The sequence below is a fragment of the Schistocerca cancellata genome, chromosome 3, assembly GCF_023864275.1.
Source record: "Schistocerca cancellata isolate TAMUIC-IGC-003103 chromosome 3, iqSchCanc2.1, whole genome shotgun sequence".
NCBI lineage: Eukaryota > Metazoa > Arthropoda > Insecta > Orthoptera > Acrididae > Schistocerca > Schistocerca cancellata.
The window spans coordinates 526,697,791-526,724,138 of NC_064628.1; the positions used below are offsets into that span (position 1 = coordinate 526,697,791).

At 39.2% G+C, this 26,348-nt stretch overlaps 1 protein-coding gene across 1 annotated transcript in view; it reads left to right on the forward strand.

Annotated features, from left to right (window-relative positions):
- Positions 1-26,348, forward strand: part of LOC126175357 (cytochrome P450 4g15-like) — a 156,412-nt gene that overhangs the window by 24,375 nt on the left and 105,689 nt on the right. Inside the window, exon 4 of the mRNA XM_049922106.1 lies at positions 23,775-23,865. Within this exon, the coding sequence (XP_049778063.1) occupies positions 23,775-23,865 (91 nt within the window). The remainder of the gene's footprint in view (positions 1-23,774; positions 23,866-26,348) is intronic.

Genomic DNA, 26,348 nt, shown 5'->3' on the forward strand with positions numbered 1-26,348 from the left:
ACTAAGTACTAATGTTAATAACTAAGGACCATGGTTTTAAGAATCCCTTTGAAAGTGCTCATATTCAGGAGAGCTTCAGGTTGGCTCAGAACAAATCCCATCACTTGGTTGTGCTTGCTTGTGCCATTTGTTCTTATTGGATGTTACATCAGTATTCTCAAAAGATTGCTCTGATACAACTAAAAAAAAACAAGGAAAGATGCTTAAGCTTGAGACACAAAATAAAATTGATAGATGTGGAATTTGCTGCCATCAGTGCTGATCATTGTAACAATTTTGTAGATTATAAATTTTCTTTCTTTTATCTTCGCTTGTACTAATTTATTGTGAAATGCAGCTGATATGTGACAACGAATACCACATTAACATGCTTGTAAAAAAAGAGGGAACAATATGTCTGAATAAGCATCACAAGTGAAAAGTAGTTGTGCTTCAAGATTAATTGACCAAGTAAAAAAAGTAAGGTTTCAAACTAGATTTCTCTGAATTTTATAGAGAAAATGACCCTTTGACAACCTGTAATATACCAATAGCTAGTTATGAATATAAAGGTGCGTGTAAATTTGGCTTAGATTTAGTAATCACAGATCATTATACACTATTCACTGAACTGAAAAAAAGACAGTCATTTGAGGTTGTAGACCAAAGATAAATAGGAATTTAACAGTAAGGCAGGTAAGATAGAATTGGCTTTTGTTAACTGTATCTCATGTATCACAAAATTTGATAAATTACGTGATAAACTGCCCAAAAAAGATGTTTTCACCTTCCTCATTACTTGCATAGTTGTGGCTTTTGCTCTGAAATTTCTTTTTCAATGCTGTACTCTTCTGACCATAGGAAACTGCTGTACGCAGCTATCAGTATAATGAAGATAAAAGCAAACATACATGATCAGTGTACTCGAGCGGAGTGCACCACGTCTTGTGACAATACAGACAGAATGAAATAAAATGTTTTCTCTGCTGAACCCTGGACAAGACCAACATAAGCGACATGACGGAAAAATAACTGATGAACTGTGGATGGAGAAGGCAAAACCTTTTGCTTCCCCCGAATAATTGTCCATTTAGTATCTTGTGAGACCCCACATGCATCAGCATAAATAATAAATTGTAAATCAGGAGAAACACTATCAATAGAGCCTCCATAATGCGTGGCTGGATTTCTCAAATGTTGGATACGTTACAGTCCAGGGGCCAATCGACAAATCTGTTGTATTAACCCCAAAGAAATTCAGTCACAAGCTGAATACATGCAGGCAGGAATTTGCGGTGTAATAATGTTCACTACTCACAGCATTTTTAAATTTTAACAAACTGAGTATTTTTTCAAAAATAAAGTACCACTTATCGCAATTAATAATCGTTCATTACTGGAATAATAACCGCGTGTACGAGGGTTTAAATGAAATGATACAGTATTACACATTCATGTAAACTTCCGAAAAATTAGAGAAATTAATTAAAGTTCCTTCAGTAGCAGTCTAAACTTAAAGCTCTGTAATTGCAAACCAACTAAATTCTGACTGAAGATCACCTTCAAAATTAATCACAGAAAAGTTATTAAGTTCAGCCTAGATCGCCTAACCCAAAATATTCAAAGTCCACAGGATGAAAATATTTTAGAGTATTCGTTATCGATACATGCCAATATCCCGAGTGCACAATACAACAAGCTTGCCTGATGTGCAATTTTCTGAGTTCCCAAGTTGGAAATATTTCAGTGCGTTCACTATCAATACACGTCAAAGTCACAGATACTTATAAATACTTGGATTCACTCATTAGGTGATCTACTGCCGCACATACATACTGTTCCAGATCTCATCTTTGGTTGATGCGTGAATGCAAAAAGCGAACACACTTCCGACTTCCGAAACATACTTAAAAGTATAAATTCTGTTTTATATATATATATGTATTGTACATGAATCTGCAGGTAAATTTCTTGGATTTTTATTGCTGTTCTTAATTTTCCTCTAAATTAAATAGTTTGATCACAACTAATGGTTTTGTTCATGTAAACATTACTTTGCCTTGTTATGTTGCCAAAAAATATAAAGAATCATTACTCTATACATCCCTAATTATGTGTACTTAGGAATTCTGCCGCTACTTTCAATATTTCGTATCTCATTTGTTTGAAAATTGAGATATTTTTTATGCGAGGAATGTAAATCGCAGTCTGCAATTCAAAATAGGTAATATTAAAAAAAGTCTACTATGACATTTAGATTGTGCGCAATGTGACTTATCCATAGATAGGCCGTTTGTAAGAATCGCTTCAGGCGTTATCGACATACTAATTTTTAAATACCATTACATACATGAAACTTCCAACATCAGAAACTTAAAAACCACACTTCATATCGAGAGCGCGTCTTCTCCCACTTACTCGTATTACGACGGTTGGAACTTAAATAGTGGCAACTATTTATTCACAATCGATACAAAAGAGTTACATGTTTGCACCTGCTACAGTCCTTCAAAGTAGTCACCAGCGTTGTGTAGAACCCGTTGCCAGCGATGTGGAAGGCGTAGTATACCATTAACAGAGCATATTCTGTTGATGATGCGAATGGAGCGGTCTACTGCCTCTGGAACAGATCTGAAGCGAATGCCACGAAGTGGTTTCTTCATCTACGGAATCAAATCAAAGTCACAAGGACTTGAGTCCAGAGAGTATGGTGGATGGTACAGTACTTCCAGTCCCATCGACCGAACAGAGCAGCCACAGCTTGCGCATTGTGCAAAATGATGGGTGGGTTGCGCAGAAAGTGTCGCCGCTTCTTTCGCAAAGCTGGTCGCAGGTGATGCTCCATAAACGAACGGTAATACTGTGCATTGACGGTCTGCTGTGGAGGAACGTAATGCGTTAGGATAACACCATCACAGTCGTACACGAGAATCACCATAACTTTAGACCTCTCTATTCCCATCATCAACAGAACAGGCTCTGCTAACGATATACTACACCTTCCACATCGCTGGCAACGGGTTCTACACAACGCTGGTGACTACTCTGAAAGACAATAACATGTGCAAACATGTAACTCTTTTGTATCGGTTGTGAACAAGTAGTTACCACTATTTAAGTTCCAACCCTCGTAATTTCGTCTTTGTAACCATATTACTGGCTTGTCTGTCGCTAGTTGGGTTTCGTTTTTAATAGGTTTAGTCTTATCTGATATCTGTTCTTGCCAGCCAAGTCGACCATGGTGGTCGTTTCACACTAACGGCTAAGTTTCTCTGGCCACGTGGCCAGAGCCGGAGTCTACCTCATTTACAGTCTAAAATTCTCAAACTCCGAGCGTCTGGCAACCACTCCCCAAACGGTGCGGTATCTATTGAAGACAGCATGAGAAACGTCACAATACGACGCGCACGAAAGGTCGCGTCTGTTTTTAAAACTTCTCGTCTCAATTTCTGAGATGTACCGTCTCAGTCTCTAACCACATACGGGGAAATGCAGCCTGTGCACACTGTTCAGTCTTTTAACATGCTTCGGAAGCATATTTCAAACTCTGACAGTGCACAGATTACCACTTAGCGGCAAAAGAGTTGTCAGCATGGGAAGTTGACTAACAAGATGGTGTAATCCACAGTGATGCCATTTGGACAAACCGCTGCTACCAAAGCATTGGAGGTCTGCCTTATAGTGGATGTCGATGGTCAGTAACCCCACTTGAAGAACACTACCTACAAATGACGACTCGTAGGAACCCTAAAAACAACTGTTAGTGCTGTGTTAACCCTGACAGTGTGCAACTTCCTCCACACAATTAATCTAACCTCGAAGAATCTATTACGAACAACAGAACAATCTCACCGCCCTCGCCACAAAAGGAACACCTGCCATCAAACATGGAGGGCACCGTGTTGTCTTAGCCGAAGAGTACAGGGTGCGTGATGATTATCGTAGAACAACGTGGAGGCAGCCAAATACCAACGCATATCTCAGGTATACAACCCCATGGTTTCGGCAGGGAGGTGGGTCAACCGTGTTTTGGGGCAGTATAATGTAGAGTCGGTGACAGAATTCGCGAACCCCCCCCCCCCCTCTTTATCATTATGCTGAACTGCACATCTTAACTGTCTGTTAACATACCCTAAAATGCAAGGAGACGAAGCCTTGCCAACATTTTGTCTTCAGACATGAAGCCGAAAGACCATGCTAACATTATCACACTGTTTTACCAGCGTCCAGCCATCCTGATTTAGGTTTTCTGTGATTTCCCTAAATCGCTCCAGGCAATTGTCGGGATGGTTCCTTTGAAAGGGCACGGCCGACTTCCTTCCCCGTCCTTTCCTAATCTGATGAGATCGATGACCTCGCTGTTTGGTCTCTTCCCCCAAAACAACTCAACCCCAACCCATACTGTTTTAGATGATGGGGGCACTATATTCCTGCTGATTTATTTATCTCTGTTGTTTATCTGCTGTGTTCAATCAGCTAACGAAAAACTGCAATTTAGTATGCACTGTACTATACAAATGGAGGTCTGTCTTAATGAAACAAACTATCCCAAATTGTCACGAATTAGCAAGATGACATGCGCTTTCGGCTTCGAAACTGTCTGTGCCTACGTTCAGTGCATAGTTATAGTGAATTAGCGTTACAGGGCTACCACGAAAGTACCCAAATGTAGCAGTAGCAGATACATAAAAAAATCTAGTTAACAAATAATTCAGTGCCACAATTAAGTCAGTACAGTTGACAGAAGCAGAAAAGTGTGCAATTCAGTAAGTCTTTCGCTTTCACCTCTACAGGGTGCAGAATCAAGGCAGCGAGAATACTTTTGGGCGAGATGTTAAGATTTCTTTACTGACTGTTGATCTGTGTACTAGTGCCTCTTTCACGGAACAGATACCAATCTTGTCTCCAGCGAGATTAGAACCGAAAACTAAAGCTGTTTTCTGTTTGAAGGGTGAACACATTACTGCTAAACTACCATACCACTGAAGCATACATCGCTCCCTTGTCATCCCAGTGATGGATAACATGGATAAATCGCAACACAAATGCCAAAGCCAGCTGCAGTTTCTGTAGAAACGAGCATTTTTGGACTCAAAACATAAATATGCTACCTCTATGTCATCCTTAAGTGAGAATCATTCAGGAGTCTGGCTTCAGCTACCAGAGACTATGGTCATCTGTGTGTGAGTTGCATTTGCGTGAGTGCGTGTGTATGTCTGTTGGTTTCTTCGACAAAGGCTTTGTTAGCCGAAAGATCGTTTAGTCTGTGACTCAGCATCTCCGCTTTATGGTGAGTAGCAACTATCCTTTTCAATATATTGTTACATTCCATTCTGGATTTTCCATCATTTAATCATTCAGGATATATATTCTAAATGACAAGAAAATATCGAGTGCATTTACCAGTATAATTCTGAACCAACACAGGAAGTAAATCGACAGTCACATAGTTGCCAAACGTATGCTACAGTGTTGTCAATTCTTCATTAGAATGGTGACAAGAAAAAATGTTTGCTTAGTCTCCAGGGCCCAAGTCACACAAAGTTCGAATTCTACAGTGTGTTAAGTTGGCGAATATCAGACTGCTATTGCAAAACAACAGTTTTATGAGTCATACCTACCAACTGTATATAGTTCTATTTTATGTCTAATCACGAGGACACAATTTTTTCTTTAGAAATTGAGCATTAAAGTCACCTTGCAATGGAGTCCAAAATGCACTTTCTTTAAATGCTGTTGGAAGTCCTACCAAAACATTTACCCAAAAATATGCACATTGGAATAACTCTGAAACGTTATAATTTGGTAGGTTTGCCAACAATATTCAAACATAAAACGCTTCATATTCCATCATACAGTGGTTTTATACGGAGAACGAATATAAAAATTATTTTGCATTCAAAAGTAAACACAAAATAAAATATTTTTATATGTATGTAGTTGTCCTGGAAGAAGCTTAAAAATGAAAAAATGAAATGGCATGCAAGAGGTACATTAGCCATCGTGATCCTCGAAAGTAAAGAGTTAATGTACTTATTTGTTCATACCCAGAATAGCCAACTTACACAAGATCTCTGTTGTTACTTGATGTGACATTATTTCTTGGCCAAGGAAGCTTGGCCTTCAGCGGTTCAGCTCAGAAAATTGGAGGCCCAAATAATGGAAATTTCCTCGGAATATTGAAGCTCTTGAGTCACTGTGATCCATTTCTTGAAAAACACGTTAGCAAGGTCAGAGAGCGACTAGAGGACGGAAAGTGTTTCAGGTGCATTATCTGTCAAGTGATTCTCAGAATGAATTTATTTCTTATAGTGCCCATCATTTCAGTGGTGCAGTCTTGGAACTGAGAGAAAATGAGAAGTATTATTCAACTTCTGTTGCTGCAAATCCTTATTCAAGTCATACTGAGCAAACCACATTTATCCCACATTATATTTACTTCAGAAAGGAAATTAATAAAAATGCAATAAATGAACTGTTCTTGGAATTCGTGAACTGTTATCATTAAACGAGAGCTGCTATTGCATATTTAATTCGATGACACTTACGAAACGCTCAATTCCTGTCAGTGAATGTAGCGGAAAGATTATGATAATTGAAGTAATATTACAGGTTCTTGTAAAGGACCTGAGACACAATTCCTTTAGTGTAATCTCTTGCAAAATTTCCCCTTTGTGCTAGTCGTGGCCTTGTGTGGAGTACATGCAGCTGAGAGTTACCATGAAGCAGATACTTTTTTCAGAGTCATTCAACTTTTTTACAACTTGTTCAGTCGCAGTCCACAACTGTGGCGGATTCTGAACAGCGTATTGGAAGTGCTTTCTAACCATGTCTGATACCCGCTGGAGTGATCGGGCTGACGCTGCAATACCAATTTGAGCTGACATAGTTAAACTTGCCTTTGCTGTTGACACTCTCAGCAAATTAAATTTTTCAGCTGAAACACGTTGGGTATTACGGCATGTTTTGGTTGTGTGAGATCATTCAAGCGTTAAATCATGGCACCAATTCAGTCAAAGTTGTTGGTACCAATTCACTACAGAAACAAATTACTACAAGCTCGGAATGCTACAATTAATGTTAAGATACTTCAAAAGCTTATTAAATGACACAGTATCTTCGCAAAAATTGTGTGTGTGTGTGTGTGTGTGTGTGTGTGTGTGTGTGTGTGTGTGTGTGTGTGTGTGTTGGGGCTTACGGGCGCTCAACGTCGAGGTCATCAGCGCCCTGACACACATTAAAAGAAACGAATGTGGACAAATTTAGTAAAATGGAAGCATACACTCAAAGAAAGCGGAAAAAGATGCAAAATGCGTGACGCACAGTGACCTGGACGCCACAAGTGCCACACACTGGAGGGTCCTCTCGCCGGAGCAGGAAGCCATGCGTCATAGGACTGTGGCCCATCCGAAGCCGAGTGAGGAGAACCTCCGTCTACGGGGCTGGAAGGAAGAACACCGCACACACATTGTGGGCTTGACTAAACGGAGCTTATTGTCAGTCATTTCCAGCCACTCATCCTCCCACCGACGTATGACTCGTGAGCTCAGAAGCGAGGTGAGTGCGTAAAGGGGGATGGCACACTGAAATACTTGCGGATCGAGAGACGCCTCCTTGGCTGCGAGACCAGCCCTTTCGTTCCCAGCAATGCCGACGTGCTCTGGAACCCAGAAGAAAACCACCTCCTTCCCCAGTCGCAGGAGGGCATCCTGGATGTTCTGGACCATTTTATCTGCTGGATACAAACATTGCAATGAGTGAAGGACACTTAGTGAATCGGAGCAGACAAGAAATTTAGGACGGGAAGAGCGTCTCATCTGCTCCAGTGCCCGCAGGATCGCAGACAATCCTGCATCAAAGACAGTAAATGCTTGAGACAGTCGGACCTTGAGAACACGATCTGGAAAAACAACAGAACAACCAACAGAATCCTCCTGTTTCGACCAAGCCGTAAAAACAACTACATAGCCCTGGTTCTCAGATAAAATGGCAGTAAATGTTGCACTGCCGCGCTGGATTAGCCGAGCGGTCCAGGGCGCTGCAGTCATGGGCTGTGCGGCTGGTACTGGCTGAGGTTCGAGTCCTCCCTCGGGCATGGGTGTGTGTGTTTGTCCTTAAGATAATTTAGGTTAAGTAGTGTGTAAGCTTAGGGAATGATGACCTTAGCAGTCAAGTCCCATAAGATTTCACACACATTTGAACATTTTTTGTTGCATTAAAAACAGTGGCAGGCGTGCAGTCTCTCTTGTACCGCATCAAATCTAAAATCACTCTGGGCCTCTCCAGTAGCCAGGGTGGCAGGCGGTTAAAACCCTGGATTTGGGGCTGTACGGGCTACACACCGAGGGACTCCAGCACACATTGCACACGGATCCCTAACGGCATCGTGGCTCGTGGACAGTTGGAAAAAAATCGCTCCAGAGGCGGCCGAGCAACAATATGGTGAGCCGGTGAGATTGGAGCTGTAAGAAACTTACAAGCCTGGCGTACCAACATGAGCTGCCGCCGGATGGTACGTGGCGGTTCTCCCGCCTCAGCACAGAGGCTGGGTATGGGACTAGTCCGGTAAGCACCCGTGGCCAGTCGAATCCCCGCATGGTGGACAGCGTCAAGGATCCGCAAATAAGAGGGCATCGCTGACCCATACACTGTGCACTCGTAGTCCATCCGCGTACGCACAAAAGCCCGATAAAACTGGAGAAGATGTGCCCTGTCCGCTCCCCAAGACCTGTGGATGAGGCGCTTGAGGATGTTCAGTGCCTTCAGGGTTCTGGCTTTCAAGACTCGTAGGTATGGCAACCGTGACAATCTGGAGTCAAAAATGAGGCCCAGAAACCACACTGTGTCTCTAAAATGTAGGATAGTGTCCGCTATATGCAAAGTAGGCAAATTAAGAGAACGACGAGAACGATTAAAATGAACACACACACACACTTATCGGCAGAAAACTGAAAACCCGTCATTGCAGCCCACTCCTCTAACCGCCGCACTGTAAACTGCAACTGACGGCTCACCGTTGCAACACTGGTGGAGGAACAGAAAACAGCAAAGTCGTCCACAAATAAGGAGCACTGTACTGGGCTCCTTACCGTAGATGATATACTGTTGTTGCCAGTGAAACTACTATCGATCCTGAATTTCTAGAGGTGCGCGCAAAGAGGAAATCTTTTCCTGAAGAAACCAGGAGTGAAGTGACAGATGTCAATTCAGAATACTTATTCAAGATAAATGTATTTTGAGTCATTATTGACAATCTAGAGTAACTTGAAAGCGCAATATGAAACAGTGAAGGTATTAAATAAAACATTTGGATTATATGGGAATATTCAATGATGGTTGACGAAGATGTCGCTGAGGCATGAAAGTTATTTATCAATAAATACCGTAATGTTGTCACACCTGATTTAGAATAAGATGCACGAGCTTAAAAGTTTAAGCTTGTTTCCGAATGTATGCGTAGCTTTGCGCATCTTTTACACTCTTCCAGTGACTGTAAATGAAGCATAAGAAGCATAAAGTCATTCAGCACTCTGGCTCATGTTAAAAGTTGTTTCAGATCAACTACGCATCAACAATATCTCATACATTTGGGAACCTCGGCAACAAAATATAATTTGACAAAGAAACTAGACTTTGATGCTGTGATTCAAACATTTCCATTGACAGTGTTATAGGCGAGTAGGCTGTTATTATGCTACCCGTTGCACGATTATAGTGGCTGTTTTCGTGCGATTGCACTGATGTCTATTTACTGAAACGTGTGGACACACCGGAGAACGAGTGGGGTAGAATGCTTCACATCGCAGCGTTACTGGCACCAGACATTTCGTCAGTGTACAAATACGTATAATAATTAGCCTTATGTTTTACAGTGAAATGAAAGTAAATTAATCAAATTTAAAAAATAAAATTAAATGAAGCATACATACATTTTACAATAATTCATTACGAAGTAGCATTTGGAGATTAACTTATAAGTTCGTCAGTTGAATAGTTTTTAATTTTTAATTATTTATCTTTTCAAAATAACAACGTGTATGATGTTGTATATACTGTACCAACCTGACTTTTCGTACATCGTTTGTGCAAAATATGTACCTAAACACGATTTACAGGACCAATAAAGAAATACAAATACAAATAACAGTTTTCTCCCCAGCCGTGTAAATCATGTCTGAGCTGTCTAGCTCTGGTGGTCTTGGGCTCCCATCTTCGTGAAGTCTTTTCAAACCAGTTTATTACTATTATTTCAGTCTGCCATTCTATGAAAGCGTCATAGCGCTAGTATCCTTTCTCGGTACATTTGACCTTATGCACGTTCTTTCATGATTCATCCGATTCTTTTAAAGTAGCAGTGGGAAACTGGAGACATAGCTCACGATTTTTTTTTTTTTTTTTTTTTTTTTTTTTTTTTTTTTTTTTTTGTTACCACTTTCCAACCAATGTTGATTTTAATTTTACATTATACGAGGTGTATTACAATAACTATTACTAGTTTTCTGAAATAGTAGAGGGCATGAAATTAAACTTTTCTTTATAAATCAGTGTACAGTAATGCTTCGTTTTGGATTAAGGAAGCTGTATATTGTAATAAAAGTGCAGGCAGGACTTCATTGCAAAACGAGTGTGAAATTTGAAGCCTGATCTTAGCAAAGGCACATCACACATGTATGCTACTACCGGTAACTGTTTTCTTTCTAAGAAACTATCATAGTGAAACACAATTAAACTTATGTTTATAAATGTTATTTAAATTTGTAGCTGCTGCAAATTACTCTGATTCTGATTGAAAATGTGTGCGGAAATCAGGAATGAGTATGCAGAAAGTGTGCATGGAAAAAACGCGTACCGGAGGCAGCAGATTTAACTTACTGTGTCAGTTCCATAATTAGGAAGCCTGTCTTTCACCACTTTCGTACAAAAGCAATGTTACGTATTTTAATATGTGGTACTACGTAAAAAAATTTCGTAGAATACATTCCGTGATCAGTAGTAACAAAGTAACTGCATTAGTTAATTGTTTCCTTGGTAAGAATAACACCTGAAAGATATGTGTATAAAATCTGAGTGATGAGTACTGGCATTTGCAAACACTGTATTATTGACAAGTAATGTTTACATTCTTGTCCCCTACGATATCGGAAAATTAGGAATAGTAACTCTGTTACACCTATGTATAGACTTACTGCCCTGAAATGGAACATTTCGCGCTATAATTTCGGGGGCATCCGCTTTCTAAATACAGTGCAATGACATGTTATAGACTGTATAACTTCCTCGAACGTTCGCATGTTCTGTGATACAGGACAACACTGCAACCAACATGCAACTGAAGTCGGTACCGTTACTAGTGGCTCATTGATACACGTGTGTATACTTCCGCGCGCTCTGATTCACCCTATTGCTGCATGAATAACAGTTACTTCGCCCAAGTTCCGCCGTCAATATCTCCTGCAACGTGTAACACCGTAGTATTAACCAGGGGAAAAATGCTCCTGTCCGCTGACTCATTGTGACTTCCTCACCGAAAATTGTGTCATGCGCATTTATTGGCACTCTTTTACCGCAGAACGTTCTAAATCCTTTTATCCAGTCCGTCTTTGTAGTGAAACCACCATAGTCAGCATCTCTCTCTCACTGCCACTGTCTATGTCTCTCTCCCACTGTCTCATTTTTGTCCCATAGATTTACAGAGTATCCCACTGCCACTGTCTCCGCTCTCACTGAACTGTCTCCCTTTGTCCTTCTTTGCTAGTGCCACTGTTTCCACCATACCCCCTCGGCAGCTCAAAACTTCGGGGATGGGGGTCCAACTTACTTTTTCCCCTATATCAACATATTTAAAATTTAGATCCAAAATGCAGCCTCCCCTATACCTCATTTCCACTGTGTTCTCTCTCTTTTCCTCCCACTGCTTAGTCACTGAGCATTAATATCTCCTCTCTCTTTAGCTGTCACTGCTATTGCCTTCATCCATCTCTCTTCCCCTTTCACTGATACTTTCTTCTCCCACAATCACTGTCTCCTCTCTCTTCCTCTCCCGCTGTACTCTCTTCTTTCTCTTCCACCGTCACTGTTCTCTGCTGTCAGGGGAGCCAACTTAAAAAAAATATTGGGAGGGGGGAGGCATGCTGGGGGTCTTGCCCCAGGAAATTTTCTAAATTTTAGATGAAAAATAGTGAGTTTTAAAGTTTTTTTAAGCATTTTAGAATCATATGATCAACATTACAACCCCTAAAAGTGGACTCTCGGTAATTCAACACTCTGGGAAACCTGAGAATCCTGACGCATTTTTTGGAATTGAAAAAAGAAACAAAAACTAAAAATGCACGATATTTTCGTAAAAAGCTAATTTAATTTACAGTAATAATCGTGCTTATAGACTATTACAGAGCAGTGAATATATAGCTCTGAAAAGACTGAAATTATATTTAAATAAATCCTAAACTGTCATTAAAAGAATAAAACATAAAAATTGCTGTCACACAGTAATCGCACTTTGATTAATAAGTGAAATAGCTAATTTAAGCTTACTTTGAATAAGGCTCAGGGTTCAATAAATGAAAACAGTATCTCAAAGTTAATGCTTTAATACAGTTAATAAAGTTAATACAGTATGCCTAATACTTTCACTCAAAAAGTGTGTAAATAGCGGGTTTTAATTGGGTCTTACACCCTAAAAATATTTAAGTCTTTAAAAGTAACTAATTCAATACTATAGTTATACAGTAATACAGTACTAAACTAACATTAATATCTCAAAACTAAAAAATTAACATTATGTATTATTTAATTCTCTATTTTATAAAGATTTTTAATATTGCTCTAAATTCCATTATTAGGACTAGAGTGTCTTTATAAAGGTGCAAATGTCGACTGTCTGACTGGATTACTGAATATGAAGTCGTTGATGAGTGGTCGGATATCCAATTCATCCAAAACATCCCGGTGAGCATAAAGAACAGCCAAGTTGGTCTACCGCTTCTGTCCCATTTTTAATCGGAGACATGACTTCAGGTGGCTAATGGCGCTAAATAACCATTCTGCTGTTGCTGTAGTGATTGGAACTACTTGGAGAAGCTTAATGCACTTCGCTACTTCACATAACATTTCTCCGACTACAGGCTCTTGTGTAATATACTTTCTTACATCACACATGTATTTTAAGACCAGTTGTTTTTTATTAGCGATATCGGCTAACATATTCAACTGTAAGTGCAGTCGCTCAATGTCTAGGTCATTTTTTAAAAACTCAGTTGATTTTTCCAAATTTGTTTCACCTCAGTTTACTAAAAGCAAGCACTCTTGTTCAACTGCAATGACCTGTGTGAGACAAGTTGAAGCAAACCGCTCAATAATGCAGGACTGCACCGTTTCACAAACTTAATGTAAATAGCTTTGTAATATTCCTTCAGGGTTTTGAAAGTGTGCGTTGAGCTGACTTCGTCGTTTTCATACTTCTTTGGTATAATTCGATTCCGAGGAAGTGAAGGATCATCAATTTGTGAAGGTTTTTCTTTTAAACACAATTCCCAAAAGTATTCAAAACTATCAATCCTTCCATTCAATATACAAATCAAGCCCTCATATATTTTTTCCATATCAGCAACTCTTAGATGAGGCATTAACATCCTCTACTGGTTTCATTGCATGGCAATAAAGACGTAAAAAGAAATAAGTCTTGAATTGTAACATAGACTCAAGGTAGCCTTCACATTTATAACCTGCCCCTGTTTTGTCCTCTGCAGAGAATGTTTCAAAACACTCTAGCAGTTCTTCAAAGTTTTTCAATATTCTCAAGATACTAGAAGCTTGCATAGTTCATCAAGTCGGGAAAAGGGGTTGTAGACCAGTTTGGTTGTTGGCGCTCTCACAGCGTATGCTTTTGAAAAGTCCCATCCTTTTGTTGGATTCCCTTACGGTGTTTATTAAGTCTTTGGCTAAAGCCATAATATCCCTCATATATGTAAGATGGCGGAAACTGTCTACAGCTGCCAAGTCTAAACTATGAGCAGTGCAGTGCACATATCGTGATTTTAGTTGTATATCAAAAACTAACTTTTTTAGTACTTTGAACTTACCTCTCATATCCGAGGCACCATCATAGCACTGTCCTTTTAAGTTATCCATTGAAAAATCAAGACGAGCAAAAATTCTTTTAAAATACTAAACAGAGTTTGTGATTCAGTGTTGGGGGTCTCGTATAAGCCAATAAAGTCTTAACTGATGATTAAGGAATCATCGACAGTACGAATACAAAATGACACTTGTTCGTGAATCGATGAATCACTTGTTTCATCAACCATAATAGAAAAATGTTCAGTCTTCTTGCTTGAAGCCAATACCTTTCTCAATACAGACTTTCCTAGTAGATCAATGATCTCGTTTTGAATATCTTGGGACGTCCACGTATACCCCGAACGCCCTATCCAATCTTTAAACTCAGGTATGTCATTCTTTCAGAGTTCCAACAATTGAAAAAAATTTGAGTTTTCATCTTCGTGCCCTATAATTGCTAGTCCTTGTCTGCATAGAAACTGCACGTTAGTAAAAATTGTCTCAAGAGCTAAACGGCCTTTCTTCATGTCACTAACTGTTCGTTCAATTTGGAGGCCACACTTCGGTTAGTGATAGAATTTAGTTTCAGAACACATAAACGTATTTTCATGAAGACAGAATTTTTCCAAAGCCTTTATGTAGTTAAAAAACCCTACGGAAGTAAATGCATCTCCTTTTTTTTAAAAAAAACATTGTAATATATTTTTAGCATCTGCCTCTTTGCAGGTTTTCCAAAAAACTTTTTTGGTGGATGCTTCATATTCTAGCTATGTATATTTGATCAATCAGTGCTTCTGAAATGATCTTCCCTTACCGGGTTGTCCAGGTTTCGGCTGTGAATGGGTCTTGCCTGAAGACGACGAAGAAATTGTTGACATAATAACTGTTGGAGGTTGACTTGCAGTATCATCAACTTCCAAGTGCGCCTTTTTGGCAACAAATTTATCCATTGCAAACTTAATTCACAATACACTAAGAGGATAAAGTAAACGAATAAAATATAGTCATATAAAATAGTCCACTAGACACTAAATTCGGAACACTAAACACGTCTGGAGCATGCACTGATTAAAACTATCCACACCGAATGACTGCAACAGCAGAATGGGCTTTATATATCCGCGGCATTGTAATGTCTCGAAGCGTCAAGGCGCTTCTGCTCCAGTCCTTTTTATGTCACCACGGCCGCAGCGCTGGCCCGCCGGCGCCAGACTTTACCCGAAGGTTCGCACACCGGGACAAATTCTAAGTGTGCCAGCAGCACCGTAACACTGTCCTGATTCACACCACTCGTTTTCAGTTAACCTGCTTAGTACCGTACTAATTATTCCTTTTAACTCATTACTGGATGTATTTTAAAAGGTAACTATCGTCAAACAAGGAAAATAAAAAATTCCAACATTATTATGTGATTTTACAAAGCATAATATAACTAATAATTTTCTTAGATTATTGGGGGGAGGAGGGGGGGGTGAAACTCTGCCCAGCCAAACGAATTTTTGAGGGGGCTCGGGCCCCGTTATTCCTCATGGAGTCAGCGCCTGTATCTGCTATATTCTTTCAGCAATATGTCCCTGTTCATATGCCAAATTTTTGGCGAAGAAGGCGGAAAGAAAACTGAGGAAGCTGGTTGGCGACTTTTCCGTCAGAGTCTTTTAAAGAAGGATATAATCACCCTCTTTGTGCTCCAAGAGGAGCGTTTTTCGGCTGGTTTCGTTACTTTCCCTACGACAACAGTGTATATAGCTTATATAAGGCGAATCCTCAGTAAACTTTTGACAGTTTATTTACATATTTAGACTTAGTTACGTACTTTGACACAACAATTACGTATGCGTAATATGAGGCTAACACAAAGTCGTTTGCTTCACGTTTTCTTTTTTTTTTTTTTTTCCAGTACTTTGCTCATCGCCTGCAATTCTCGAAAACTCCCAGCTTATTAGTTGTATCATAAAAGTGTAAAAATGTTATTAGTAAATTTTATTGAATTTGCGATATTTCCAATTTCACATAATTTTTGCTGGTCATTGTAAGTTCTTTTCAGGCATATTAAGACCCTTTTTAGAACTTTTTGTTTGTTGTTGGATATATTTGTATAGGCTTGAAGTGCCCATTATATAGAGACAGCGCGTCATAAACATTTATTATTGTAAAAATACTGACTAAAAATATAGTCTGGTGACCTCAGAAACCTTACGATAACCCTAGAACCGTTATCATATGTTCACAACGTCAGTTAAAACAACATATACGCCTCAGACTATAAGTTACGCACATACTTTACTGTGTATGTGCGACTCTGAAGCTCTGGGTCTGGGTAACGATAATGATGTCAAAAAAAGTTTTGAAGTTGTACGAGAATATCTTAAGAACCTATCGCACAATTTTCGACGATCTGCTATCAATAGAAATTATAGAAGTTGCCACCACCTCAACTGGTACTTTTCGTAACCAAATATCGTGGGTTTTAGGGTTTTTCTCACGAATCCGCATGAACATATTTTGCTTTAGTAAGCAGCCTAAGGTCCACCCAAGATCAAACCTAATGCAAAAGAACCTACCGATTTGCTCAAGTTGCCAGGGCTGGAGAAAATATGTAATCCTGGGCTGGGGAAAGTATGTAATGTTTAAATTTTGACCCTGCACTATAGGATAGCTACAGTATGCTGGTTCTTCTGGTAGGTGTACAAATGGCCACTAGACCGAGGGTTATGCAAAGCAGTTGACTCTTTATCTCCGTCATCAATAGAACCCGAGATATGACACCACCACAACCACCACTACCACCCCCTACCGCCCCCCCCCCCTCACATTGAAGAACAGCCTTTTCAAGTGCGGCTTTTTGGTACATATGGGTGCACTGTTGTGCATTTAATGTTTAATAAGAAATTATATTTATTCTATATTTTATCCCATTGCGTATTTTTGTGAATTTCCAATATTCCCTGAACTGTGTTGTGTTTAAACCGTTTCGAACCTTCTTGGACATAATCATAAAGATTGCGCTACTATATTTTAGATGGGGCCCAATCACACATCTTGCCCCAGGCCCAGTCCTGGTTCTCAGTGGCCCTCTCTCTGACACGTTCTAAACTTCGGTTAGTGAAAGAAGGGTGAAAATGAAGGGACACTTATATTGCCTTAGTCCGTAATTTCCGAGAAAGTGACAGTCAAAATTTTGATGCTACTGCATCTGCTAACAAGTGAGTCAGTAGCGTATTGGATAAGAGCGCAGTTTCAAATGTTTTCGTTCCATATTCAAATGTTTTCGCTTGTTTTTGCGGAAGTATGTGACATCAATTGTTCCAACATTTTTTATAGAGCGAAAAATGCTATGGGATTATTGACAAAAGAAGTAAGTATTTCAAGTCATAGATTTTATCATCACAGACTTTATACAACCATAATATTAGCTTTGATTTTTTTACTTGTCAGGAGCACAAGTCCCCAGGGCGATGCATATCATAAAAGTATTCAAAGAATACATATTCAGAGCAGCTTGAGTGCACACGAAACTACTGTGGCACCACAGCTTGTGGTCTTCTGTAGCGGTATCGTGAGCTACTGTTCATACAGGACGCCACAAATTCTACGTAGTTGCACAGCTTTCAATATGGCATCAGTTTGAATAATATGAGCGGGTACGAATGTTACTGTGATGGTTACAGCATTAGAATGTGATAAGAGTTAGATATGGGGAAGACGAAAACCAAATGTTGGATCCGAAAATAAATTTCGCACAGGGATAAATCAGTGGCCACAAACACATTTATAAAAGAAATAACACTCGAAGCCGAAAATGTTGTCTACAAAGGCAAACTAACCAAAAACCTATATGTAAATATCTCCCGCAGACACACCACCCTTCCAAGATCTTAAAATCTTATTGTATTCGTTTATACTGGCATTTCAAATAACTAATTTTTATTTTAGAAACTGGACATCACACTCGGGAGCTATTTCTAAACCTGTTAACTCGCAGTTGGTCGTGTAAGTACTAACGAGAATTGCATCTTCCACTGGAATCTGCTATTATAAAGTCTTACTGATTAACAGTACTACAGCAAAATTTAATTTAAGATCAATACTCGATTGTTTATAGCATGCAGTCTCTCCTGCTTAACATTACTCATTACATGCTGGACGTGGTGCCTTATGCAACTGATAATCATTTTAGCATGATTTGATTTTATTGTACGCGAGTACAGCCATAGAAAATTATAAGTAGGCCCATGGACTTCCCATCATTATAGGACCAATAACAGTAAGATTCCATAATAGCGGTTTCCAGTAGAAGATTCAGTTTCCGTTTGTACGGACACGCCTAGTTACGAGTTAACAGGTGTAGAAACGTAGTTTGTCAGATGATTTGGGCGAGCAAGCGAGCGCAGGACTACCTTCGTGATGTACGCGCCGCGGCCTGTCTTTCTCGTAGGCCTCGTCTCCACTTCACTACGCTCGACTTGAGTGGAAGTCTGAGCTATGCACCAACTAGCGGCTTTGGTCAGTGTCTGTAGTTAACAACAGAGTCACTGAAGTGCCGTGTTGTTAACCTCAATTAAATTTCTACTAGACGTGATGTTGCAGATAAGCGATGTACTGTGGAGGAAGCTCTTTCTCTCATACTGGGTAGTGACTGAAGATGAAAGCGACTCGTTGCCCGAATCTGACGATGAACGTTGAACGCCTATTGTAGCTGCTTCTACATCAGGTACACGTGCTAATCCACGTGTTCCATTGACATCGCCAGACTTGGATTTGTGCACAGACACGATACACAATATGAAAGACCTGTGTGATTTGTATAAATATTTTCCCGAATAAAGTCCAATAACTGCGATAAAACTACGAGTGTGAAAGCAGGACAGCGAAGAGCCATGTCCACAGCTCGTAGTCGTGCGGTAGCGTTCTCGCTTCCCGCGCCCGGGTTCCCGGGTTCGATTCCCGGCGGGGTCAGGGATTTCCTCTGCCTCGTGATGACTGGGTGTTGTGTGATGTCCTTAGGTTAGTTAGGTTTAAGTAGTTCTAAGTTCTAGGGGACTGATGACCATAGATGTTAAGTCCCATAGTGCTCAGAGCCATTTTGAGCGTAGAGCCACGGGAAGCGCGAAAACTGCGCCGTGCAGCGGGCACGGCCGGGCGGGACTGGCGCTCGTCCACAGCGCACGGCGCAACAATCATGGCGCCGGCGTGAAAGGGTTAATATGAATACTTATTTCTTGCGCATCTGCGGCCGGAAGTGAACATGCCACATAAAGTCCATTTTCTCAAAACTGCAGAAAGATAGAGACCTTCTCCCAAGTCTAAAGCAAAATTTACTATCTTGGCTACATTTCATTCGCAGAAACATATGTAGTAATATGCACCAAACGCAAAATCATTGTAAACTTTGTCTCGTACTTAAATGCGAATATCATGTTAAGTATGACCAATATTGAAATTTTAGGCACTTCACCATGAAGCTGACATATAAAGCTGTAAGTAAAGTGAAAATAATCTTTTTACCGATTAGTTTCTGTAAAATCTTTTGTGAAAGATTGCAGGGCGTTTGCTTCGATGTTATTGTCACTGCGCGTCGCCAACTGGCACGCCGAAAGCGGGCAAAGTATATCTCGTTCATTCCGGCAGGCGCGAAGCTGCGCCAGTCGGCACTGCCACCCGATTGCCTTTGTGCGCTGCCTATTTACATAACAAACGGATGTTTTCCACGCTGGGCATGCCACCTGGTACTGGATCCCTGGTAGCCCGCCCGCTTCCTTTCTGTGCGCACCCTTAAAAAAGAATGGAGTTATTTCTCGTCGTTATTGACTATTCGGGTGGATAAATGATGGCCAGGTTGTCGACGGAATCGGAATATCGACATGTTCATTAAAAGTAATTCTGCCAAAGTGTAAGCAGTTCTGTGAACCCTACGATTTATACTTTTACTGACAGGTGAAGGATTACATTCACCCAATACAGAGCTGCACTATTCTTTTTGCACAGAAAACGGAAATCAACGTAGTAGTGATGCAATGAATAAACTAAATGCCTGCTCATACTGTTGAGAATATGCTTCGATATTCGTGGCTCTCCGTCAAATTATTGCCAGATTGCGACGTATTTAGGGTCGTTAACTAGGTTGTTTCACACTAAAAAATGCGACTGTGGCATATGCAACTTCTCATGTCACTCATAGTACTCTGAATTTTTATTATTTGAATATTTTTACGATATGCATCACCCGGGGACTGGTACTGCTGAAAATTTAAAAAATCAAAACATATATTAATGTTGTATAAAATTTGTGATGATAAAGTCCAAATAAGATTTGAAGTGCTTACTTCTATTGTCAGTAATCCCATTGTATTTCTGAATCTCATTAAAAATATTGCGACAATATGAAACAAACATCAGATTCGATTTGAACATGGAACAAAAAAATTCGAATCTGGCCTCTTACCCCATACACTGCTGTTCTCCTGGTTTAATATCATGTAGACAAACTGATCCAGTAGCATCAAAACTTTGATTGTCATTTTCACAGAAATTGTGGACCTATACAAGATAAGTATCCCTTTATTTTGATCCTTCTTTCACCAAATGAAGTTTCAAGTGGCCTGAGAGTGACTTATGGTGGATTCTCCTTCTAAGAACAGTCCAAAGGACAGTTTACATCACTATTCAGACACTGTGAAATACAGGCATTGAATGCCTTTCTCCATATCCAGCAAGGCAAACACGACTGCTTGTCTGAAGGGCATTGTGTAGTACTATTTGGACAGTGCAAAATACAGACATTGCAAAACACTAATGCAAACATGACAAGAATAACACTGCCACTCCCTATGTGGGAATCACATGAGAATGTGCGGCACATAGCTTAAGTTCCGATTGGTCCAGGACGTGTACATGGATAGACGAAGTTGTTAAGGCGAGCACATGTGATAAGTGGGAAATCCAGATTTGAGTCCTAGTTCTGGCACTAAGTTTCACACGTCGTTAATCATTTGTACAGCTGATGTATACGTATATTCACCATTTGTAAATACATGTCTTGCATTCTGAGGAAGTATCAGTGTATTACAGATGTCATAATATTTGCACTGGCAGTGCATCCCCTCCAACTGGCAGTGGACAGATGGTTACTGTCAGATGGCGGGTGGGGAGGTGGTGAGGTTGCAGAGGATGCATTTCGCAGAGGATGCATCCCCTCCACCTGGCAGTGGACAGATGGTTACTGTCAGATGGTGGGTGGTGAGGTTGCAGAGGATGCATTTCACATATTGGACCTGCTCTTGTCATATTGATACTAGCGTGCGAGTCCATGCCAAACAAATTGTAATTGTAACCTTCATTTCAGTTGACCAGATTCTTGTGACTCCTTATTTCTGTCGCTTCCTTTATAATGTCGTCCAAGTAGCTGGTTGCTCGACATAGCACCTTGCCAGTCTGAAAGCCAAAAGTGAGGCATTCCTCTTTGTTATATTCTGCTATAACTGATTTGTCTGTATGTTCCATTCAAATATGCATAGTTTACTCCAGAAACTCATTCAGCAACTGTCTGCCATGCTGTCACACTGCTAGTGCACAAAAAGAAACCAGTGTATTGGACTTTGCTTATGAGGCGAATGAAATATTTTGTGTAGTGAATATTTTAAAATTCAGTTGCCTGTATACTGGGCCGAGACATGTATCCAAAAGTAAATAAGGTGAGTTTGCTGTTGGTAAGGTAATGAATAGTGAAGTTAAGTGCTGTGTTTCATGAGAATTACTTTTCATTTTTGAAATTTTAGTGATGGCTTTATAGCGTAACAAGCCTAGTGAAGATTGTAGAAAAACAAAACAGATTCAAATTTTGGATGATGTTTCTCACATGTCCCGTGTCACATGCCAGGATGCTGGGATTCCCACTGATGAAACTTCACTGCCATAGGTAAATTCAAACCCATGACTAACTCTCATGAAATATATTTTTGTTTTACTTATTTGGTGAATACACACCAATCTACTCTGCTTTCTGAAAATAGAGATGTAATAGGTCACCACGTATATGCAATATGGTCTGATTTGCAGTAACTTACTTAAGCCAACAGCAGTACTCTAGAAATATTACTTGTTAAAAACTACAATTGAAATCTGTAAAGAAAAACAGCAGGCTACATTCTGGGTAATGAAGATGAATAGAAGCAGTTCAAAGAACAAACACTGTGTTGACATCTAGAATGAAACCATACTCATTTAGAAATATCTTTCTCTCTTTACAAATTCCAACAATCTTTCTTGCATTCCATCTCTATTTTAACATTTTATTTTTGACAAAATCATTTCAGTCTGCAAATCTATCATTATTTCAGAAGAGTCCTGAACAGCTCTTTCTCCATCAAGAAAAATAGAAAATTGATAATAACCCTATTGTTGGTACAAAAAGGGCAAAGAATCATTATGTCCATAATTAAACTGATACTGCTTCACATTTAAACCTCTCTAGTCCTGAGTTACTGAGGGTGCTACAGGCTTGGCTGGTTTTGAACTTACAGCTGGATGCCAATGTGGTGGTAAGAGTCTGGAAGATGAAATGTATTGTGACTTGTAAGGACACAGATCTATCATTAATTATTTGGTGGTGCATTCATACAGTATTTGTTACTCATAACTGTACTGTCTACACGTTATTATGTACATGAAGAAAAATGATGAAGCATTGTGCAGTGTTTAAGTGCACGATTAAATTCAGGAAATGAACCAATATTATTTTCCACAGATAAATAAATATGTTTAGATGTTTGATACTATGGACTTCCCATCATAGTACTTACAGCTTCAGCAGGGGTATGTCACTGACTTAACATTTTTTTTACAGTAGCTGGTATGTTTTCCAGTGCTTGTGGACATGAGGCTCAAAAATAAAAACATTTCACTTTAAAAATCTGGAGCACTAAACAGTGATGTGCTGCAGTTTGTGCCCATGCTTTCATAATAAGCTGCATTTGCTTGTGAACAGTTATGGCAAATTTCTTATATTACATAAAAAACAAATTGGTAAACAGTATCTGGTTTCCCTTTGTTCACAAATTAATTACTATCCTGTTACATACTTAAATGAGGCATTATGTTTATAACACAGAGAAATATGTTTTGTAAAAAAGGCTTGTAAGTTTACACCACAATGGCCGCCTTCACACTGTCTGCTGTTCATGGTAGGCCACATACATGCGTTACTCTGATCACTTTTTGTAACTTGTTTCAAATAAAGGTTATAAAACTTCTCATTGACCTTGATGCCACAAATACATTGAAAATGTTGCCCTTCAGACCTGCTATCATTACACCTCAGATGGCATGTTGTGTTCCTACCCTCTTGGTGGTGCACGGCACTCTTCAGTGATGCCTAGCACCATACGCTGAGGGATGCGGACATGGGTTGCTATGTAAAATATGTTTTGTTATGATCCACAATCAGCCTTTTTTTTATTCTGTAGCATTAATAACTTCTATAAATGTGTTTTTATGGAATTTTCACATATGATACAATACTGGACATATGGGTAGATCAAGCCACACTAGATGTAATCTAATTTACAGTTCTGGACACCCCCTTCCTTATAAATGTACTTTAACCAATTTTTGAGCATGTCAGTACTTTTGCGGATTCCAATGACCAGACAAATATATTCTGAATTCTGTGATGATCATAATTTTGCAATGAAGGAACAAAAACAAATAAATATTTACATGCAGTATCTTTAATGTTACAGATAATTCTGAGCAGTCATGTACATATTGATAAATCTGTAGAATACAGAATGTTCAAACCATGGCTTGGAGATGGCCTACTCATTAGCACTGGTAAGAACAGAATTTTTTGTGGTTCCTTTAAATAGTAAACTATTTTAACTGTTCCCCTCTATGCTGTTGGCAAAGCATGTATGAATATCATTTATTTTCAAATGCAAGAGTTTCTCCTAAGAGAATCTTCACTAATTTTTATTTTTAACTGTGATTCCTCAAAATACTGTAATTTTTACATACATTTTCAAGCCATATCTAAGATATTTTCCTCAACTTGTTTCCAGTTGTCATAAGTCCATCAACAGTGTACAGTTACATCATCTATTGTCATGCCAGAATTATTGTATGGAAATTATGTAACGATATGAAACTGATTGTTGGGCAACACACAAATACATGAATCAGCAAAGAGTAATTGATCTGCTACTCATTTTTTTCCAATTTAAACCGGCACTCTTGCATAGATAATGACACAGACACCTAATGTAGCCACCTAAAGCTTCGTGCATATCTCCTTCCAATCTATATTTTTCAGATTTATGTGACAAATTTAGCACTTAGTGGTTGCATTTTTGATGATTTACTTGTTATTTTGGCCCGGTCACCACCAATACTGCATTTTGTTTTTTACTCTAAGATACTGTTTTGGTATTAATAGAAATGAAGTGGACAGCATGTAAAATATGTGTTTGTCAAACATGATAGTGTTTGTCCTTAGAATCTGACAGTTCATAGAGCTTGGCCTGCCATTTGCTTTAATGATGAAGTTAGTCCCAACTATTGAGGCTTGCTGCACTGCACAGTGTGCAAACTATTGTACTTCTTCATAGACTGGCTTTGTAAAGACCACTTAAGTCTTAGATGACCGTTAAGAAACTCCATCTGTTGAAATATCTTTACTTCACTTCTGTTTCTTATATGAGGCAACTGCAGCAGCCAAAAAAACTAAATAGCTGTTTCAAGTACACAATGTAGAATATATGACCTGTTCACGAGAAAAGTGTTCATTCCTTCTTACAGCTTTTATTATCATTTTTATCATTATCACGTCATCAACAGAAGCAGCAGATTGCTCTTGTGTTTTCTGATGCCATTAACACACTTCCCATTACATTGTCTCTTCAGTCTTTTCTTATGTCATGAAATTCATGTGAGATCTTCCTTTTTCCATATATAACCCATTCACATGATTACAAGCTCCACCTCCCTCCATTTCATTTTCAGGGCATTCATAATTACATTGCCAATCCAGTCTGTTCACTGAAGTATTTATTTCTTTTTTATCTCCTAGAAGGTCCCAACAGTGTTCCCTCATTGCTCACTGAGAAATGCACAGTTCATGAATAGTTTTCACATTTAAAGTTCATGCCTCACTTCCATAAGTCGAAACTATTAATACAGGGGAACATAAACTCTACTTTTCAGGCACATCATAAACCTAGTATTAAGAACACAATTTAGTTTATCAAAATAAGTTCATAAGATACCTTTCGCTGTCCATCCAATCATTGTGCTCAGCTTACCTACATAAGAAATGAAATATGACATCATTATTAGTTTTCACTGTTTTACTTTTGATACATGGAACCTATAGTATTTTTCCCTTATTGTAATTGATTTTCAAGCCTACTTTCAGGCTTCGTCTATGAAGCTGTTCCATGTGTTCTCAACATTTATCTGCACCAGAGACAAACAGTTCAGTGTTAGTCAGCAAAACAAAGATGGTCAAAGTATGTCTCATTAATAAGTATTTGTCCCTTTTTTATTCCTGAATTTAAAAATCTGAAAACTTCCTCTAGGACTGCTGAGAATAGTTTTGGTGCTAAGGAATCTCTTTGTTTGACTGCTTTCTCTATTCTGAATTTCTCACTATCCTGATGAAGTTTAGCTGTATAATTGATATACATATTCTTCAGTACCCTCACATAGGTGGCTTCATTGCCTTGTTTCTTTAGGGCTGTAAGTACAGATTTCACTAAATATGTGAATCCGTTGACAATGTGGTAATTTGTATTCATTACTTTATTCTGTAGTTTCAGTCTCAACTTGCAAGGGTTTCTTTATGCTTTAAAATCCAGGTTCTGGCTTTGCCTGGATCAAATCCAATGTTTTACCTGCATAGCTGAAGATAAATTGACTAAATGTCTTCTATATCTACATCTACATCTACATCTACATACACACACTGGAAGTCACCATACAGTGCATGACAGAGGATACTTTGCAGTCAAGAACTTCTCTCCCATGAGGCCACACCATAAAGATATCGTCGATGTACCTCCAGGAACAGGTTGGTTTTAAAGACACCGTCTTCAGTGCCATGTCCTCAAAATCCCCCATATAAAGATTGGAAAGTATTGGGGAGAATGGGCTCCCTATAGCCACTCCATCGATCTGTTCAAAATATTTGTCATTGAATAAAAAGTTCATCAACATCAGCACATGATGACAAAGCTTGGTTGTTTCCCCATCCAGTTTCTCACCAATTAATTGCAAGGATTCTTCCAGAGGAACCCGGGTAAAAAGTGACACAACATCAA